The sequence below is a fragment of the Thunnus albacares genome, chromosome 5 (genome assembly GCF_914725855.1).
Source record: "Thunnus albacares chromosome 5, fThuAlb1.1, whole genome shotgun sequence".
Taxonomy (NCBI): Eukaryota; Metazoa; Chordata; class Actinopteri; order Scombriformes; family Scombridae; genus Thunnus; species Thunnus albacares.
In genome coordinates, this window is record NC_058110.1 from 19,056,654 (window position 1) to 19,079,109 (window position 22,456).

The 22,456-nt window shown below is 37.5% G+C and overlaps 3 protein-coding genes across 7 annotated transcripts in view; 2 read left to right on the plus strand and 1 right to left on the minus strand.

Moving 5' to 3' along the window:
• The window catches only part of LOC122982366 (neuron navigator 1-like), a 109,291-nt gene extending 88,125 nt beyond the window's left edge, over positions 1–21,166 (minus strand). For 4 of the 5 annotated variants that reach the window (XM_044351604.1, XM_044351607.1, XM_044351606.1 and 1 more), the window contains exons 1-2: positions 21,079–21,166; positions 19,677–19,736 (exon numbers count right to left, since the gene is read on the minus strand). The gene's annotated coding sequence lies outside the window, so the exon portion shown is untranslated. Of the gene's footprint in view, positions 1–1,762; positions 1,882–19,676; positions 19,737–21,078 lie in introns of those variants that run through there. The other variant, XM_044351605.1, reaches the window with a different exon arrangement.
• On the plus strand, positions 5,286–9,976 carry LOC122982396 (G2/M phase-specific E3 ubiquitin-protein ligase-like). The gene is made up of 7 exons (XM_044351661.1): positions 5,286–5,602; positions 5,703–5,789; positions 6,638–6,891; positions 7,059–7,181; positions 8,343–8,483; positions 9,446–9,581; positions 9,714–9,976. The coding sequence occupies exons 2-7, from the start codon at positions 5,738–5,740 to the stop codon at positions 9,929–9,931; spliced, it is 924 nt and encodes a 307-aa protein (XP_044207596.1). The 5' UTR covers positions 5,286–5,602; positions 5,703–5,737; the 3' UTR covers positions 9,932–9,976.
• csrp1a (cysteine and glycine-rich protein 1a) lies at positions 12,385–21,761 on the plus strand. Its single transcript, XM_044351678.1, has 6 exons — positions 12,385–12,717; positions 16,982–17,092; positions 17,995–18,163; positions 18,245–18,374; positions 18,461–18,557; positions 21,094–21,761. Exons 2-6 carry the CDS (start codon positions 16,984–16,986, stop codon positions 21,168–21,170), a joined length of 582 nt encoding a protein of 193 aa, XP_044207613.1. The 5' UTR covers positions 12,385–12,717; positions 16,982–16,983; the 3' UTR covers positions 21,171–21,761.
• Positions 21,762–22,456: the final 695 nt, after the last annotated feature.

Here is a 22,456-nt window from a genome sequence, read left to right on the forward strand (position 1 = left end):
CTGAGCGCGTCTGGCTACTTTTGCCTGGCAAGCCTCTGAGCTGTGAGCATGTGCATTTGTGTGTGTGTGTCTCTGTCTGTCATTCTACTCCTCTATCACGTCATGCCGCTCTGCTGCTGCCGCAGTACGCCTGCAGCCGTATTCCCGCCCCTCTCTTTCTTTTTTCCTCCCCTCATCACAATCCCTACCTCTTTCTCTCTCTCTCTTTCTCTCAGTAATGGACCTGTTGGCTGTGCTCCCTCCCTCTCCGAGGTGAAATATAAGCCCAGCTGAAGCAGAGACAGGCTGGTCCATTAGCTGGATGAGTGTGGTTTGTGTGTCTCTGTGTGTGTGTGTGTGTGTGTGTGCTCACACATGGCCGCCTGTATGTGTGAGTAATACATGGTAATTAAGCAGATGTAGCCACAAATGTAAAAAGCCCAACCCCATCATCTGGCTTTCAAAGTCTAATTGATGGTCAGGGAAAGAAGATTTTATAAAAAGAGAAAAGAAAAAACAGAGCGTGCTAATGATAGATCTGCAAACGACAAATGAAAATGTGCATGACACTTGCATAAACACACACAAATGCGCACATCTGATGTCTATATTCATGTGTGTGCCAGTGCGCATGCCCGAATGAACAAGCATCCTGGAGGTGGAACTGCCCATCCATCACTCTAATTTGTCCCACACCTCTAATGAAAGAGGACGACAGAGTGCGATAAAGAAATACAGGAGATATAAAAAAGGAGAGAGAAGCTGGAGACAGGAGGCAAGGACCAAGAGAGTGAACCTTCTATTGACATCTTTTCCCAGCTGACAAATACAGAGTAACAATATACATCCCAGATCTGACCTTGAACTAAGCTTCTCCAGACTGTATTTATATCCTCATAAACCACAGACTGTAAAAATATCATCACACGTGGCCAGTCCACCCAAAATATCTGATCCAGTTACCAAAAAAGAAAATGTTATTTAACTGTGGCGGTACAAAGACTTGCTATTTTTACTACTGACTCACATATCTTCCTGTATTGTACTCATAATGGGTTTGTTTTGAGTTTAATAGAAAATACTTGGTGATTTTCTTTTTGTTTTGTTTTTTTTTGATTTTCAGTTCCCAGCCACTTTTGTGTCTTACTCTCGCTCTGTTTCTCTGTCTATTCTCCCATTTCTGCTGTGCTGGCTTACTGTTTGACACACTGACATAAGGGACAGTGCTGAATATTTAATGAAGATTGTGATACAGAGCAGGATCACAGCCTTAAAAAAAAAATCACTGTAATGGCATCTTCATACTTCAATGATTGTTAAACGTTATTTCTGAGAATGTCAACTTGTTTTTCTTCTTATGTGTTTATTCAATCATTAGATTGAACTATCTGTAATGGTCTTACAGCCTTGATCTTGCAGTAAAGTACAGCCTGAGAGCTTTCTGGCTGATCATATATTGATCAGCCATTGACTGGCTGCACTAACACTTGACGAGGTCTGCAAGTCTCTGCTCAAGAGATACATAAATAATGTAAAGCCTGTTCGGCAGTATGCAAATAAATACATCAACTGATCAACTGACCATGATAAACTGATGAATTCTAGTGTGCAGCCTAATAGGCAAAGCGCCTCCCCCACACATGCTGGACACATGAATGCACATGCATACTGTACAACCCCCCCCCCCCACAACTCCCTCTTTCTCCCCACAAACATGCACACTCAATATGCCCTTCATATTGTAGACTACAATCACTTCAATGCTCACCCCTAAAATACTCACAATAATAATGCCAAGGCCCCTCTTGTGGTTCTTCAGCTCCCAATAGGGGATTAAAATGTTTGAAACTCATGCACGGCAAACACTCCAAAGTCAGCCACAAGCACAAAACACACTCACATGATCTGTTGCTTTGTCTCAGTGGCTCATGAAACGGGAAGTGATTTGTAACAGAGGGATTATGGGTAGGGGCATGCAAAACCGTTTGTGTGTGTGTGTGTGTGTGTGTGTGTGTGTGTGTGTGTGTGTATGTGTGTGTGTTGAGAGGGTTGGGGGTTAATGTCATAACTAATCTTCTGATGTCCCCCGAGGCATGCTCACCCCCCTGACAGACGCCGCTTTGACAATGGGACATTTGTGTCACTGTCACCCCGAGGGGCATCTGGAGGGATCGGGGGGTGTTGGGGGTTCTAACATGTTGAGTGTTCGGGCCTCTGACATGTAGCTTCACTGAGATGAGTAAAATAAAGTGAGAGCAGACAGATGGAACACTAATGAAGAACAAACAGACAAAAAGATAAAAGAGGATATTGTAGCTTTGAGGAAGTTAAAGTTCCCTTTGAAAATTCATCTTCAATTACCGAACTGCTCCGTCAAAAGTGCACATAAGACTGTACCTCATGTGAATGCACTGTTACCACTAGATGGGGTCAAACTGCTTCATCTCATGCTGAAGTCTCCTGTATTGTACTCAGGTACAAAATTAAATGCAGTGAAGACCAGTTAAACCTAATATTGAAAAGGTTTTGCAACAGAAAAGTGGAAATTCACAAGGCCAGAGAGTTAGTAGACCTGTGAATGTTGATCTCTAGTATCCATACTTTAAGAGGGTTTAGTCATAATGTGCTGAGTATCATGTTATGATATGATATTGTGTGTATTGCCTACATTTGAACACATCATATCACCGATAAAAAATTAGTTTTTTAAAAGAATTGCAAAAACTAAGGCTGTTCTAAAACTGAATCGCCTTTCATCTGACTTTACAATAACCGGTATTAGACACAACATATTACACATATAATGTAATAAAGAATACTATAAAATACTATAAAATGGTTTTACATTATTCAAGAATGTAATTTCTGTCTAGTTGGAAAAAAAACTGTTGTGTTTGTTTGACTTCCTCCTGTGGGAAATTCTTGTCAACAATTCTGATCATAAATACTGCAACACCGAAACAAACTGAAATAACCTAAAATCCTCATTCCTGCAGGAGTGGAAGACAAGAACTAAACATAACGTCACTCTCTGTCTTTTATTTGACTCAATCAAACCCAAGTTTCCACAATCTGACAATCAAACCACCCATTTCCTCTCCTCACTGTGTGTTTTCTCCAGTTTATTTGATGGAAAAAAACAAACATAGACTTTTGTTTATTTGTTCGCTCATTCCAGCTCATTTTTTTCAGGGCAAGGAGGGCTGGAGTCAATAAAAGCTGACATTGTTTGAGAGACACTTTTGACAGGTACCCAGTCAAAATGACACAGATAGACAGACACTCTGACTGTGGGAAACTGAAGCAAGCAAACAAGGAGAGTGCTATAAGTGTATAGACCTAAATCTATTACTACAACTAATAGCTTTGCCACTAGCAATAATAATAATCATCATAACCATGAGGAATTATGTTTCCATTGGCTTATTTGTGGGTTCTGATCATTCATTTCTGGTCGTCTGTGATCATTTACAGCTTATTTCAGTTCTCAGAAATGTGTTTTCTAGTCAGTTTTGGCAGATCACTTGGGATACAAAGAGCACTGAAGTCAAGGCATAATCATTTCACTAGATAAGCATCAACCAGTGAACTGTCTCCTGTTTTTGAATTACTATATCATTACTTTATTCATCTGTATTGTGGACTGTGGTAAAACAATGAAAATGGCACATTTACTGAGGCTGATATTTGTGTAAAATTATGGATTCCTTGTATTACAACATGTACCAGTCTTTGCCACACAAAGACTAACATCTGGTTGTTATTTTTGGTTTGGTATAGTCTTGAATTGGGTATACAGTGTAAAAATAATTATCATTAAGAAGTAACCAGGGTTGGATGATAATTCAATATTGTTGTTTATTTCAGTTGATCATGATATGATTATATGATATGATTAAATCATGGAAGCAATATTGGTGGCATATCCTTAGTCCCACTGTGATACTGATTTCAACCATTTTACCCAGTCCTACTTGTGACCTGTTAGTTGTATGCGAACAGAATCTGTTGACGGTCACTTTTAAAATGTAGTTGCCTTAGGTTAAGCTTCCAGACACATTCTGCTTTTACAATACCTGTACTGACAAGTTAAACCAGCTTAGACTACTGGGAGTTGAAATTCCCACCCAGACCCAATAACAGCACTGACAGGAAACACAACAGAGGAGACTATCACAGATCTTCACAGGTAAGCACAGCTGCAACCTCTTCCTGACCACAAATTGTTCTCTCTTTTTTCCATGTTACTCTCCAGGTCCTGCATTTATCTTACTTACTGCACTCTCAGTGGGTCCAACATAAGAGTAAGATGTAAAGATAAAGGCAAAGTGCAAATTGTCTTTTTTTAAGATGAACTTTACTATATTTCAATTATTGAGTCAGTTAATCAAAATGACTTTTATAAGCCATCATTACTGAATATCAAGCGCTTCAGCAATAGTCTGGCAATAGATGCAGACTTATAAAATAATCTCCGACTGTTGACATCGTTTCAAACTGTGATTCTGGTCTAAATATTTGTCCAAAATTATGCTCAAAGTCAAGCTTATTCTGTATCATTCTTTTGTTGTGACTAAGGTTATTTTCCATTTTACTCAGGTAAGAAAAGATGATACTCCCTCCTAATCCTTTCAGGTTTTATCTCAATAGACATGGACAAACTGTGCAATATATTTCACAGAAAAAATAACCTTTTTATAAATTTGAAAGAATATATTTAAACATTTAGAATAGCAAGGGATGTCTGAGAAAGAGTCTATATACTCAACCAAAGGTTTAGTGAGCAGAAAACTGTATCCAGTGACATAGACTGAAAAGCTAATTTTCTAGCTAATGGTCTGACCAAACAGGTTAAAAGTTGAGGAGTAGTTGACGTGATTCTTCTTTACCTTTTTGCCAGAGGGTCACTCACAAGAAAAGCTGCAATGCAGCATACCTCTGAGACAGCAGCCCTGTAATTTGACAAGTGTTAACACAGAAATGTTATTTACATTCTCTGGTAGTGAGCTCAGTGTTACACTGACCAGACGCACAGTAGATTTGTTTACAGCATTTGCCATTTACCCAATACCTTATTATAAATTCCTTTTCTCAGATTGTTGGACCGACTTCCTTTGACTTACTGTCCATTATGATCGGGTCAGTACCTACAGAAAAGGAACACACTGAAGTAACAGAAGAAAGTACCACAGGTGGTACATGTTTCTTTAATCTACCATGTATTCAGTGCTGTAGTACAAATATTTACAAATATCATATATACTATATACTGTATATACTCACAATTCAGTGACATCAATCATCACTAATCTTTTCTAAAAAAAAAAACACATTAGTGTGTCCTTTAAAGCTTCATTTGTGAACACTGGATATTTCAAATGCTTCACATTTTATTTCCTTGTTTTGCTCTCTTTGGCTGTCTCAGAATGGAGAACAGTGTCAGATCCAAAACAAGCGGGTTGGCTATTTTCACAAGACCTTCTCCATGGCAACAAAGATTCAGACAGTCTATTACTGAGTGTGGACATCAGACAAGACAAGGAGACGCAAGACCGAGCTTTAGTCACATTCTACAAGAGAGACAACGTTCAGTGGGCGTCGCCACTTCAATGCAAACTTCAAGGTAGACACCAGTATATTAAATAGCACTGCTGTAACTGTTTAAAAACCACTACATTACCCAGGTAAGTGATTTATGGATAACAGCATGTGTTTCTCCACAGGTGATGTTGCAACAGGAAGTGGAGTCGACCGCCACATGATGTCAACAGTGATTTTCAAGCTTACAAGTGGATTCCATATAAACTTAGGTTAGACACAACAACACACACACACACACAAACACACACACACACAGTGTTGATTGAGCCTATTTTCTCAGTCTACAGACCATTATAATCAATACCAACTTCAGACAATTAAACTGTAAACCTTGATCCTTAGAAAAATCTTATTTACCTATGATGACAAAACATACAGTGGGTTTGAAGTGAACGTGTTACTATTATTATGTCTTAGTCTTGTTCTAATTTCAGTAATAAGATTGTAATTGCTGATTTAAGAAATAAGTTGCAACTTGTGTTACATTCTTGCCCCTTTTTGGTGTAATCTCTACTAAAAGATTTGTCTCACCTTACTCTACCTTCAAGTTAATTTAGCAATAAAATCAAGTACAAGCAGAGCACACAGGAACAATCCAGGAAACTGGCAAACAGTGCTTTGACCAGATCAACATAAGCTCATCTGTATTTGAAACCTCAAAGAAAGATTTTATGTCATTATAGAGAGTAGTTCTCCTCTACTGTTGCAATCAGTTTAGGTTAAATGCAAAAGTACTGCAAATAAGACAAATAATAAGTGTTAAGTAACGTTTCTATTTCTTCATAAGGACAAGGGTTAATATGATATTCATAATAATGATTATGGCAATGAATATGAACATGAATTTGAATACAGATGTCAATATGGTTGGGATTATGGTTAACATTATCCATCACAGCTTATTAGATGTCAGGTATGTATAATTAAGTATAAACAATCCACACTTATCATTTTACACCATTTATACTGATGATATTAAGAGATAAATTTACTACATTCTCTGATTAGTCTTGTCCTCTAAATCTTCTCTTAATCCTTCATCTATCACTGTTTACAGGAAGTGCAGCCATTACCAAAATCTTCGAGGGTGAGCCTGATCACCTCATCCCCTCGGTTTCAGATGAACTGCTTGACAATAACATGTTCACTGTAGCAGGCCGGATGATTGGGCATTCCTTCTTGCACTGTGGGCCGAGTTTCCCTGGACTCAGCCCGGCCATTATTCACAATCTCTTTGAGGGTTCATTGGAGACTACTCCTGTGACAATACAAGACTGCCCTGACCTTGACATCCGTGACGCTGTGAAAATGGTGAGAATTGAATTTAACTGAGGTAAACACATGAAAAATATGTAGGCTTACATTTTCTACAAACAGGCTCCATCAGTCACTGGAAGCCCTCAACATAAAACTGCAATCAGTTTAATTTATTCTATGTGTGCCGCATAAAAAATGTTCTCCATTATTTTTTATTCCAGCTTGATGGAGATACCGAATTAAAAGAACTTGACTCCATCCATCAGCTCTGCCTGTCGTGGAAGCTCCCTGCACCAAATGCCACCAACAGGAAATGGCTGTCTAAAAAACTTCTTTTGCATGCTGTAATGTCAAACTGTCTCTATTTATTCTACTGCAGCTTCTCAAATCAAGTTACTTCATCCACACTAGTGCTGAACACAGCGAATCCCCTATCATTAAATATTAGATATTATTATTTTACTATATCCTTAAAAGACTGTTCCTAAGAGCATTCCCACATCTTTATTTTATGACATTTTTATTTAGAGTAGAGCTGACAATGATTAGTCAATTAATCAATCTAGTCGATCACCAGAAAATGACTCGGCAACTATTTTGACAATTGAATAATCATTTTAGTCTTAAGGAAAACTGCTAAACTTGTGCTGGTTGCAGCTTCTAAAATGTGAGAATTTTAAACTTTTATGTGTCATACAGGATAGTAAACTTAATATCTTTGGACCTTGGGCTTTGGGTATTTTACTGACAAAACAATTACTTGATTAATCAGGAAAATAAATGGCAAATTAATCAATAATGAAAAGAATTGTTAGTTGAATCCCTATTATAGAGACAAATGTCATAAAAAAGGAAACAGACATTTTTCTACTGGTTGCTGACCATTTCAACCATTAACATGATACCCAATAGTCACTGCAAAGGTCATGTTGCTATTCAGATATATTGTCATAACCAATAATGGAGTCGAGATCGGCTCGTCAGCAAGGAAACAGAGTTTAGATTAAAGGTATATCAGAGTCTGTTTCCTTGTCAACACAAGCAAAATATGAAAAAGTCGATGTCGATGAGTGGGAGGACCGCTCCAACAAAAAGAGCACTGGTTTCTTTCCAGTTTATGTTTGAAGACAGTTTCCAGTCCCTGTTGTCACATCCATCATTAGTCCCTCTGCACTGTCATCCGCAACAGAGTCAAACAAAAACAAGTTTGCATGACTGACCTTTAAATCTTCGTCATTCGGCTTCCAATAATGTGAAGCCTGGCTTTTTGTTTTAAACTATCCATACAACTATCCCTCGGTTATATCTCAGATTCTCTATTAACTGTTAACTTCTTATCTATTAACTATTTTTTTTTTGGCATTGTAAAATCAATATGCTCAAAACTTTATGGCTACTTTAATAAACTTTCATTTCACTAACTTCATTAACTCCCAATTTAAAGCAACAGAGAGAAGATAATGGTGAATTGTTTTGTGTATATTATGTCTCTTTTATTATTGCAGGTTGTTAAGCGAACAAGATGTCAAGTCAATCAGTTCCGAAGAGGCTTAAAAGAAACAGGACTGTGGCCACTACTCATTCACAGAGGAGATGTGATCCCAATCCTGTTTCCCAGGGAGTCAGAGGCACAAATCACACCTCAGGTACTGAAGCAAAGAGAGTTGTTAAATGGTACAAATAACTGTCATTTATTCAGAAAGGGTACTTTGAAATTTTGACTATTGTTCTCATGGAACACAAAAATGTACAAGAAAGGACAAAAGTGGCACCAAAATGTTCATAGATTTGCCGAAATCTACACATTGAAGATACACTCCCTGATTTGTTACAGCGACTAAATGGCGCCCCCTAAATTCAAAATCGTACAAAAAAAAAAAAACAAAATCTGGATACTCCTAATGTTATGGTTAAATTTGAAGATACGTCGTGCATAGGGCTGGGTATAGTTTAAAAAATTACGATACCAGTACCCTTAAAGTGATACCGATACCAAGAGAGTACTTCATTCGATACCCAACATGCAAATGGAAGCATTCAGTTGCGTAAAATGCCACCACTCCGCCCCATCCAAATGATTTTTACACATATACATTTTGAAAGTGTTCAAATTATTAAAATATTTATTTTTGTGGCATCTCGGCACGCTGAACTGCCAACTTGGTCAAATACGCCGCGCTCAACTTCACCACCACTGACTGTATGGGTTGTAGCTGCTGCGGTAGTGGGCAAATCACATGTCGCTTTAAATGAAAGAACGCTTATGGTGATTGACTGTGAGCAAAACCATACAAATAATTTTTCTAGATCTGGGTACAAAAAGGATCGAATGCAGGTATCATTTGACCAGAGAAGTTTCAATACTACTTGGTACTGGGTTATTTCAGTCGATACCTTAAAAGATATTGAATACCAATACCCAGCCCTAGTCGTGCAGTATGTTTAGCCTAATTACTTTTGCTTTCAAGTTATTGTCTTAAATACAAGATAACTAAAAACTGCCAAGGCATTCAGATTCTTTCCATTGCTACTGTAAACTGCACCAATATCAAACACTAAGAAGATCAAAGATTATTTTGGACTCAGTTGAAGTTACCTGTGATTTCAGATGATCTTTGATTGCATCATATGGCCATCATCTGTAACCGTCATCTTTGAGAGCTACAAAGTCAAAGACAATGCTGAGTGTGACGTCACGGATGTATCCAGAGTATCTGGCTACTTGAAAACATTTATTGAAAATGGTATGTATCAATATTATTATTGTGATGTACAGTACTGTGCAAAAGTTTTAGGCACTAAAAGTTTAAAGCTACTGTAGCATGAAGTCTGTTTGGTACGTTTTGTGTTGTCTGATGAGCTGCTATTTAACACAGCATCTCCAGCTGAGCTAAAGAGCCTCATAAAGTTCTGGACAGGATGGGAGGTGCCAGCCACAGAGATGAAGGTGGAAATAGTTGAGGCAATGCTTCCCACAGCTTTAACATGTTTTGAGAAGCTGAGGTTGCCGAGGCATTACGCAGCATACAAAACATTCCATCAGGATTTGAGTGCATGCATATCAACCAGCCACAGTGGTTTTGGCTGTGCCTGAAAGGCAACATCGCTCACTGTAAATGTATGTCAGTATGTGTGTGACTGTAACTGTATAATGTGTATAATAAATACTTCCTTTATTACCTGTCTTCTTATTACGATTCTTGATTTGCAGCTCTCATTGTTGGATTTGCTACACATTTGCAGCTCTCATTGTTGGATTTGCTACACATGGTGACCACATACTACAACAACTGGAAAGCCTATGGCTTCCAGTTGTTGTAGTATGTGGTCACCGGGGCTGTGGCTGAGAATTACAGTTTCTAATTACAAGTGACAGCCTGAATGTACATAATGTTACATAATGATGCACCAACATCCAGTATCTCACACCGACTGTCATTATCATCTTTCCTGCATGTTACTGATATCAGTTTATATATATAGCTTTCTAACACAGTTGTAAGAACTAATTCAAATTGAACTGAAATATGTCTTATATTGATTAGTCGACCAACGGAAAATTAATTGGCAACAATTTTGATAACTCACTAATCATTTAAGTCATTGTTTAAACAAAAATGCCAAAGTCTATGGAATATTTTATTTACAGTCCCCCTCCACTCAAAAAAATGTTTTGCTTGTTGTTCTTCAGTTGGTTGTTTGAGCGCTTATATATATAGAGCGCTTTCAAAGGTACAAAGATGCTTAATACAGAAGGAGAAAAAAGAAATCTATATACAAAACACACTACAAGCAAGAGAACACACTAAAAGTACATTAAGTGGCAAAGGACATTAAATCAAACATTAAAAACGTTTTGAGTAGTTAATGGATTTTTCAGTGAAGTGGGAGACATTTTGTATCCAGCAGTTAAACCTTTTAAATGAAAAAATATTTACATATTCATAGATTACGGATTTTTCCATGAGGGAGGGTAGATGTAATTTTAGATGTAACTTTACGAATTTTAACAAGGTAATTGAAGTTTTTTTTTATGGAAAAACACATCAGACACAAATTATTATTCAAAGCAGAGTATCTTTGTCTTAAAATGTCTGTAGGGGAACTTCAAAATATTGTCTCATTTTTTATCTTAGTCTTCTATAATAGATGACAGACAAATTTGGGTCTTGGACTGTTGGTCTGACAAAACAAAGAAACAGATTTTTCCTGAGTCCCATCTTTTGACATTTTAAAGGCCAAATGATTAATCGAGAAAATAATCTGCAGATTTTTCAATAATGACAATGATTATTAGTTGCAGGCCTAAATTTAAAAAACAACAACAACAACAAAAACATGTTGGTACTGTTAATGCACACCCAGTCTGCATGAGGAGTCATTATTTGCATGTGTGTGCCTTCTAGCTTTTGTTCTGGTGGTCAGTACCCACAATGACCACATGATGGCAGCAGAAGTCAATCATTGTAGAGCTGAATACCATCTCTGACCACATTAACAAGCAGCTCCACAGTCCATCTCTCTTGATGCTTTCTCAGCCATTAAGCATATTTGAGTGACCTTTAGCTGCTAGTTCCTAAAGGCCATTTAAGGTTGTGGTGATAAAGTACAGAGGCTGGAATTACTTTAAGATTGCGTCCCACTCAGCTGACTATTTGACTCTGATTACCTGTTAAAGGTTAACCTCTAGAAAGAGATAAAAGATTGTGTGATGAATTTGCTGGCTCATCAGATAAAACACAGAAAATAAGAAAAATCCGAAGTTCATTCAACTTCATTTGTGATGCAGTCAGCTGGAAGGTTATTATAATGCATCTTGTTCCACTTTTCTCTCAGAATTCACCCACTTTCACCCACTCAAGTACTGCTTAAAGAAATCTAAGAGAATACTAGATTATGTCTTGTAATTCAAGAAAAACAATCTTAATCTCAATCTCAGTGATACAAGGCAAGTATGTTTAACCTCACCAGGCAATTTTAGTAATGGCAGGATGCTTCAGGACAGAGACAGACAATCTAAACACTGTAAAACAGTTTCAACAATGGGGAGTTCATTCAGTAGCCTAACCGTTAGTTGATTGTCCTGTAAATCTCTCTTATAGCACAAAGGTCAGGCCTTATGCACGTTAAATACAGGCTGCAACCAAAGAGAAAAAAATTACTATAAAATGGGGAGGAAATGAATAACATACCAGACATTTTTACTATTTAACATCAGCAAGGATATTAATAAATAAATGAGAAAAAACACATTCCTAGCTGCCTTTTTTTCTCTCTGAGGCCTGTACTAATCTGAAACAAAAGGAAAGGGAGGGGAGAAAATGCCATTAAAATGTAGAAATTTGAGAATTTGCTCCTTGCACAACTTTAACTTTAACTACTCAGCGTATGGTTTATCTTTCTTTTCACTGTTTCTCGCTCTAATTCTTTGTAGGTATAAACTATTTCTCCAGTGTAAGGCAACACACAGCTTTTCAATCCAACTCCACCCCCCCTTTCTCGCTCTCACTCTCTCACTCTCTCTCTCAGCCAGTGAGTCAGCTCCTCTGTTCCTCAACACACAAGACATTTGCACAGTGAAGCAGCAACAACAGAAGCTCCTCCCTTCGAGTACATCTGGACCAGTAAAAGAGTAAAAAGGCACATACCAACACTGGCAGTACTGTGTCGCTGGACTAACTAGAATAAAGTTATACGACTTGTGTTAGTGAGAGAATTTACCTTTCTCTTACAGACTTTCTCTTGCACCTCCACCACCTAACTTTGGACCACTGGCTTCCTGAACACACCCTACTGCTGCATTAACGCTGCTCTGGGAGATCTGGGAGTCAAACCTCTACCTGTCTATCATCACTGACTGACTGCATCAACTAACTGCAGGTAAGACATGTTGATATACAGGATTACAGACTGCTTTAGCTTCCTGATTTCTGTCTGCCTCTTGCTCTACCTAATTTCCTACTCTGTCTGTCAATGCATTATCTTTTCGCTAAACTCTGTTCTCTTGTTTGAACAGCTATCGTGCATTTGACTTTGCAAAGAGGCATGACATGTTAGTTTGGTTTGGGAAGCGTGTAGCTAAACAGCAACACAATGGGGAACACGTATCTATAATGCAGAGCGCTTACGTACAAAAACAAACAACTAATCATATACAGCGTGCAAAGATCTTTGTGCTCTCTGGTGTAGACAAAACAAACAAAGTGTAGAGGTTGATATAAAATGGCATGCAAGTCTAACTGATATCGATCGCCGCCATCAATCATACAGATGTCACATGCTGTCACATCTACTTCATGAGCGGACTTCCTGATGTGAACTAAATTTCTCTTCTTCTTCTTCACTCTTTTATTTGAGCATTCCTTTACAATTGTCTGTCTCCCCCACATGTCTGAACTTGCAGGTTATCAAAAACATTTCTCTAGAACTGCCACTATCAACCTGTACAAGAATTATTGCTCGAATAAACTTAAGAATACCTGGATTATTAATGTAGTGAAAAAACATGAATATTGGTTGAAGAAAAGCTTTAATGTTTAACTATTATTTATTGGGACAGCTGGGAGGGGACTTACTGAAACACCAACAGTCATAAACCTTGTCTTTCTCAAAAGAACTGCCCTCATTTTATATCTGAGTTATGGCTCTAGTAGCCTTTTAGTCTCTAGTTCCTTATAACCTTCTCTCACATCTCTATGCATTCCCCTCTTTGGCAGACTGACAGCCCTCAATCCTGTCAGGCCTGTGAGATGACTTGTCATGACAAGTCAGAACAGCCCTTATTTGTACAAATCTAAATAATATTGACTAACTTTTCCCCTCTTTTCCTCAGATAAAAGTAACATATTATTCACCTATTCAACCTCTCTCCCTCTGATTTACATACTTTGTCTTGGAGTCATCTTCACAACATGACACTTAGCTCATGTCCAAGTTTTTACCTTCTACTTCTTCTGCTCCTCGCTGATGTCTTGCCTCCAAAAATTGCTGTGCGATGACATAAAAGAAAGTTATTTGAGACTTCTGACTTAGCATTTCAAGTCACATTTTCCTAGTTGGGCTGCTGGAAAGCTCTGAAATATCTGTCAATGCCTGGAAAAAAACCCCATTCCTGATATTTCAGCTTACTTACTGGCACTGTAGTTTCCACAGGATGTTAAAATATTCAAAATGCAAGGCTTTGTATAAAATAATCCTGAAAACACCAGTTAGTGTCTGTGTGGCTGTAAATCTTAATTCTCCCCAGAAGACCTTTATTAATCCAGGCCTTTCACTTTTCCCCATGTTTCACATTCTGCCTTACCACTGCTGCCCTGAACCTTACTTGGATTAAATTCTGTGGTTGCGCTAGTTGCTTGTTGTTTGCAACACTTCTCTATTTTTTCAATTTCAATTTTTGTCACTTTATCTGATCCTGACCTCATATGTCACACTGACAAGATAACAATTCAAGCAGATCTACAAGACAGCAAAACAGAACAGTTGACATCTGTTCAAAATAAAGCCTCATAAGCTCAAAGATCAAGGTAAAACAAATAACTGATTTTACATTTCATTAATTAGCTTACCTTTGTTTGTTTGTTTTTTTCTCTTTTAGTGGAAATAGTGACCAAAATGAGTCACTCAGAGATTTTAATACTGCTGACATTATTACAGGCTTGGAGGAAGGCCTGAAATGCTTGGGTTAGGGTTCGGGTTAGGGCTGAAAAGACCAACCCGTTCTCATTCATGCATAGGCTAATATTTACACAACCCTGGAGATTTTTTTGTATCTTTATGATTCTTGGTTTTGGGATTGTATATCAGCATCAGCATCTGTTTTATTAGCCAATGCATGCATACAAAGACTGTGTCTTGGCCTTTACTCCCATAAACACAACACAGAAGAATAAAAATAGACAAAAGGTAATAATAATAATAATGAAATAAACAAATATTAAAATTAAATTGAAATTTCAAAAATCTATTTACAGAACGGAATAGTAACAGTTTTGAAATGGGATAATACAATAATAAAATATTGACTGTACAAAGGAAATATGGAAAACATAGATAATGATTCAAACAACATGCAACCACCATAGCAACAATAGAAAGCCTGCAAGAATCTTCATAATAACTGACAAACTAAACATCATATATATTCACTGAACGAAGATTATGAAAATAAAATGCACGTCTCTCTCTAGAGATGTTATCAAAACGCATTGTAACTATCTTAAAATATTGCATTTTCCACTGAGAATAGATGGAATGGTAGCCATTTTTTTTGTTTGAACAGACAGAAACTTGACAGTCACATGATGTGGACACAGGCCAATAGAAATAAACAGGCCAAAAAAAACAGGCATAGGCTAATACATTTTGCACTATGGACCAACGCAGCTATTACACATTTTGATGTGAGACTGGTTGTCTTTAAATAGCGCCCAGAAACAAGACTAGATCAAAACCTAGTATATCGCTGGACTGTGAATGGTCAATGTGCGAAATTGTGGCCAGTTTGTTACAGGGATAGTCAGTGAATTCTATAATGTGAATTCCTGGATATTAAATGTTCATCTGCAATTTTCTGTAGTGGTCTCAGTAATATTTGTTGTTAAAGTACTGAAGTAGCATTGCATTGCATGAAATGATTAAGCAATGTTTGATTTAAAAAAAAAGGTTATAAATGCAGTTGCAATAACAATACTTTCCACTCATATCTTGGGATGTTTGATTTGAAAGAGAACTTATTGTAATTTTAATTATAATTATAATTATTCTAATTATCTGTTAACTCCCCCTGCTTTCATTTGTTCCTGTTTGCAGATGTCTGTAAACATATGGTCTCATCCATGTTTACATAGGATTAGCATGCTAAGCTAACAGGCCGTCAGCTGGGTGATGTTATATCCGTGCCGTAATGTCTATTAGAACACCATTAATACAGCTGTCACCTGCCTAGCACGTTATGTTTAATTTGGGGGTGTTGTATTTACTTTTAGAGAGAGAGAGTGACAGAGAGACAATTTGGTACAGCCAAGTTTCTCTGGGTGTGGAATATGAGTCAAAGGATCACGTAGCCTATATATATATTCAGACATGCTTTAAAAAAAACAGGAAGCGTGTCGAAGGCTGATAGGAAACGGCCTAACACGTTCATACTCTGCTCTGAGAGCTTAGCTCCACCCTCTGACCAGCAGAAACAGAAGCTGACCCAGGTAGATCTGCAAGTTCAACTTCAACATATTTCCTGCCTAATAACACAACCATACAACCCTGATTGCGAGATACAGTTTGCATAAATAATGTAGAAAGAGACGGACAGGCAGGGAGTAGATTGTGTTAGTCAGGGACAGGGAGGTGGGAGGGTTTACACGGTCAGGAATGTGGATGTGGATACTCGAGAATGGACTGGGAGGGTCACGCTGGGAATCACACTGGGTAGAAACAGGCAAGGTGCCAGGGTCTGTCACATCCTACCAACTTTAAAACTACTCAGTAGGTCACGCTTTCACATTAGTTCCACACTTGCTGTGTCCAGTCTTCAAGACAAGCCACTGCAACAAGAGGGAGACAGACTTTCATATCCAACCAATTAACAAAAAACAAATTCTTCTATTTTTCCAACTGCTGGCTTGCTGGTCTTTAAAAGAAACCACGGAGAACTGGCAGGAGTGAAATTACAGGACCCAGGCCTGGATTGACAAAACCAAAATTACAGGGAACCAAATATGGATGTTTAAATGCTTTTCTAACAAAAAAAAATCAAAAAGAAATATATTAGTTCATTGACATTTGTTTTTCTATGCAAGGCTTTTTTTCCACATGTAAGTTACAGGCCTTTCAACCAGGTCAATAAAATAACATGAATTGTATGCCTGAAAAAAAAAAGAAAGAAAAACTTTTAGTATGCTTTTAGCTACAATCTCTTTCCCATTGTTCACTCTTTTCTACTATCTTATTCACTATCAGCTACTCCTCTCTGAAATGTAGATAATCACCACCCCGGGGTCAGAAATACTTCTCTTTCTTAAGGTGCTGTATCTTTGTGGACAGCCTCTGGATAAACAAGATCTAGATTAAAATAAAGTTTAAAAGTCCTCAGACTAATCACAGTGTGTTTCTGTGTTTCTGTGTTCATGCTACATGTGTTACAAAGGGATGCCATTTGGAGGAGGAAAAAAGTGTGGCTGCTGTCAGAAGACAGTTTATTCCGCAGAGGAGGTAATGTGTGATGGGCGGAGCTACCACAAGTCATGCTTCCTGTGCAGTGAGTAAACTCTCTGTTGCTTCCTGTCATTGTCAAAGCAATCTAACCAAACCAATGAACTCATCATTACAGAAATACTAGCCTAATATGGACTGTTGCTCATCTACTCTTAAAGAAAAAATGTACATACACAAGAGAAAATGTCCTTACAGGGTACCATACATGGTTGCTTAAAAAGAAAAAAAAACATGATAGTGTTGTTGCATTTCACATGCTATACTGTAGTACCTATAAGTGTGTTAAACGCATGGTTGTCCTGTATCCAGGTCTACTGAAAATTAGTATATTTTCTTCCTCAGAGACAGATATTTTCCAACTGTGTGTGAAATTTGTATGTGAAACACTGGTGTAAATTAGGGAGTCTTGTAAGAGACTTTCACTTTTGAAATTTGACATTTATTTTTAATAAGTAAGATAAAAAACAGATTCTAGCTAGTGCCATTATAGTTGAGCTGCTATTCTTATGTAGCGTCACATCATACCCTCCATGTTTGGACAGTTACCCAATAGAATAACAAAACAAGATAATTTACTTACACTTACAATAATTAAGAGGTAGATTTTTTTTTCCTGCATCTTAAACAAAAACAAAAAAATTTAATGTAACTATATCAATATAAGAAAAAATACAATTAAAAGAAATGTATTGAAAAAAAGTCTTTCTTTACCTAAACTTGAAAAATGTGTAGGTTCATTGAGTTCTGAGTGGAGTTATTTGTGTTCCTGCGTTGTAATCGACATTCCTGTGATGGAATTTAGATGAGATAGAAGCATTCCATAAAAGGAAACCGTTAGGAGCCTATCGAAACAAAAGAATGTGCTCAAAAACATGTGCACAGATATGCAAAACAATAATATATGTGTATGTGTGTTTGTGCGCATGCATGTGTCTGTTTGTGCAGTGGTGTGTAGGAAGAGCTTGGACAGCACCACTGTTGCTTCTCATATGGATGAGATCTACTGCAAGTCGTGCTACGGCAAGAAGTACGGGCCAAAAGGTTACGGTTATGGCCAGGGAGCTGGGACCCTGAGCATGGACAAGGGAGAGTCTTTGGGTATTACACATGAAGAGTGAGTAAGACACAAACACACATGCTTCTAGATCTCTTTAGGTTATTAATACACATTTTGTTCTCTCTTTCTCTCCGTCAGACCTGCTCCTCATCGTCCTACCAACAACCCGAACCCATCTAAGATGGCTTACAAGTTCGGAGGGTCAGACAAGTGCCCTCGCTGTGGCAAGGCTGTCTATGCCGCTGAGAAAGTGATGGGAGCTGGCAGTGTATGAAGAATCACACACATGCACGTGCATGCATGCAAAAACAGTCTCGAAAAGACTTTTAAAATTGATTTTCTGTTTATTTACAGGCATGGCATAAAACTGGATGTTTCTGCTGTGCCACATGTGGGAAGAGCCTTGAGTCAACCACACTAGCTGACAAGGATGGAGAAATCTACTGCAAAGGTAAAACTTCACTGTCTTCACTTTCCATACAAGAATAAAGCCAAACCAATACCATACTGCTCCCTGTACAGTAGTCTAAATTACTATACAATCACACTGAAACACTGTATTTGGCAACGAACATGCATTCAACACACATTTCACTCATTCATACCAGACAGCCAGTTGTCACTATTAACATAAGACCCAAATCTGCAACTGTGCACTGCACTCATCCTCTGAACTGATAAACCAGACCTAATATAAATGTTGTCTTAAACAAGTTGTTGACTTTCAGTAAAACTGCCGTTCAAGTGCAAGCATAATACTATAGATGACGAGGTTTTGTAATTTTAGGTTTATTTTCATCATTTGGTCTCTAAATGTGACCTTAAAGGACAGGTTCATATTTTTTCAAGTCTGTCTTTATAGTCATGTGTCCAAATGGACATTCAAATAGGTTTATCTTGCCATTATCATTCCTCCTATTCATACTGACCATTAGAAGATCCCTTCATAATGCACTTACAATGATGGGGGCCACAAACCACAGTTTGCATTTTGTGCAAAATGTATTTAAAAGTTAATAAGAAGCTTCAGTCATCCAAATTAGTCAAATCAAGTAGATATCTTTCAACATTACAGTCTTTTTTGTGCCAAAGTCCCTCTTTTTTTTACTATACTTCCACTGCAGCCCAACAGCAAAACACAAAGAGGAAATGTGGTGCTAAAAAGATTGTAAATGTGGCAGATATCCACTTGATATGACTGACTCAGACTGCTGGAGCCTCATATAAGCTTCAGATAAACTTTAAATGCAATTTTGCACAAAATGATTGCGCAAATGACACTGTAGATTTTGGCCTGCATCACTTAAATTGAAAGTGCATTTTAAAGGGATCTTTTAACAGACAGTATGAACAGGAGGAATGATTACAGTGAGGAAAATTGCTTTCAGTGTTCATATGGACGCCAGACTGTTGTTTTAAAACAGACTTTAAAAATTGTGAACCTGCCCTTTAATAATCTACACTTACAACCGTGTTCAAGCTCACTCTTAGATTGAATTTTTTATTTAATCTATTATAAGGTAATAGTCATCTTGTTGTAGTGTTACTGTATGACAATCATGTGTCAGACCTGTTTTCAATGCTGATCCAGGCAAGATGTCCCATGTTGATCTATTCAGGCTGCATTTGTCTGAAAGAGATATGATACAGATAATCCATCACACAGTATTAATATAACATATACAGTGACTGTTAAAAGAGTAAGACTGCACATCCTAAACTAGGGGAAAACATTTTTGGTTGCAATACTTAAAGGGGACTTGGGCAAGAAAATTAACTGTTATGTATTATTAATGGCCTGTGAGTGGGTGACTGATTTGTAATGAACACAAGAATACAGCAGAGGGCCCCCTAACACAGAAAAATGCGTTTTTTTTCTTGTTCCTCCAGTCCAATGTTTGAGTTTTACTGCACAGAATGATGTATGTGACACAGAGTTTGACACTAGACGGCTGTTTTCACATTCATCTGCTGAAAGTGTAAAGTTTCTCTGTGCTCACCTTTACCTTCGTGACATTACTACTAGTTTGGAGGCCAATATGTAAGATGTGGAAACCTGAGACCTCCAGTGCACAAACACTGTGAAGTTATTGAGAAGTTATTAGACAGTTAAAATTTTTTAAATTAACATTTGCATATTCACAGATTCTAGATTCTTCAATAAGGGAGAAAGAGTTGATGTAATTTTAAGAATTTCTAACTACGTAATTGAACTTTTTTATGGAAAAACCAGACGTAAATTATTATTATATAAAAATAATTATGCAAAGGTAAAACAGAACCCTCAAAGACTCTTCTGTCCATGTGGAAAAATAAGTCACCACTCACTGCACAATAAAAACATTTTATCTATGATTGGTCGATTCATCGATTAGTCGATCAACAGAAAATAATCAACAACTATTTTGATAATAAAATAATCGTTTTAGTCATTATTTAAAGCAAGAATTTGTTGGTTCGGCTCCTCAAATGTGATGATTTAATGAATTTCTTTATCATATATGACTGTAAACTATCATATGAAGACTTTCATATATGACTTACGCAATAATGAAAATAATCGTTAGTTGCAGCCCTAGTTAACTGTATCCTGTTTCCCAGACTCTCAGAAGAACAGATGCTGAACATTAACTGTTAACTAACTTAACTCCCCGCTGTGACACTGACACATAGAAATAAATGTTGGATTTAAATGTTAGATTCACTCCGGGCAATATCAAATCTTTCCAGGTAGAAAGTACACGAAAATTCCTTTTAATAAGCAACCCACCACTGTGTAACAGGTAAAAAAAAATTAAAAAAGATAACGTTTTGACCGCATGGGGGGAAGCAGTGAGGAGGTCACAAATATGGCAAACGTTAAAGCTTAACTAGTCGTGACTTAGCTGTAATAATATTAGGCTGCACGAGAGGCACTAACTGTGGTTAACTGAGGGATTTGATGATGACGTCAAAGCATTTTTTTACGTTACCTTTCTTTCCTCCAGGGTGTTATGCCAAAAACTTTGGTCCCAAAGGATTTGGATACGGACAGGGCGCCGGGGCGCTGGCGCACACTCAGTAGAGACCAATTGCACTACTGCCTTCATCCTGCAGAGGGCAGACTGCTGCCAAAAGACATCAGACACATACTGGAAATAATCAATAAATAGATAATAGGCCAAAGCTGATCTGTCTTTGCTGTTAAACCTGGATACAAAACCCACATTTACTAATACTATGGCATTATCTATCTGTTTAAAGCTGCATTGTTGGTCTGCTCTAAGGGAATTTTTATATTCATTTTCTCAGTTTTTCTCTGCGTGAATTAAAGGATAACTTCACAATTTTTGAAGCCTGTCTTAAAACAATAGTCAGGTGCCCAAATACACACTGAAATAGGTTTTTCTTGCCATAATCATTCCTCCTGTTCATATTGGCCAGTAGAAGATCTGTTCATACTGCACTCAATATAAGTGATGGGGACCAAAATCCACAGTTCTTCTTCTGTGCAAAAATGACTGACTGTTGTTTTAAGACAGACTTGAAAAACTATTAACGTATCCTTTAAATCTCAGTATCACTCGATCTACAATAGTCTATGTGACACAGTAAATGCTGCTTGTTTATATGGTATGCTTTCCAAACAGCATGTCAATAAATAAAATGAAAAGAGGATGATTTTAGTGCCAGTGTTTTCTTCATTAGAGTGAATATTATCTACATAAGGACATGTGAGTGACACTGTGTGTGTTTGTGTGCGCGTGTGTGTATGTGTGTGTGTGTGCATGTAAGGAATAGGGAAGTGAAGTAGGTTGAAGGATGACATGTGTTAAAGTTTCATGAAATGACAAATGTTCCTGGTATCCATGCCTCTCATAACATTACAGTGACACATCACACTGCAACACTATGATATGTAAGTACAGTGTCTTGTAAAAGTGCTGGAATTACAGCTTCACTCCACCCACAAAGCTCATCTGCCACATTGGAGCCATGTAACCATAGAGGGTGTGAAGGATGACAAAAAGCTATTTAAATGCCATAATTAAGCTTTCTCTATTGAGACATTAGATACAGAGCAGTGAAGTGAAGCTGCAGAGGAATCAGCAAGACTTTGAAGTTTGTTATGAAAATGCAACCAAATATTATTTTTAAATTACTTCAGCCATTACACTCAGTTGCACTTTTTATTATTTCAGGATGTGTAAACATGGTTCATGTAAAGAAAATAATAGCCTGCATCAGAACTGGAAATGCTTGCCCCCAGCACTTCCTTGCATACACTTAACTAATGAAATAGTGTCCAAAAAGTAATAATTCGTAGTGTAATTGACTGATTAGTCATCTGTTTCTACCTGCTCAAAAACT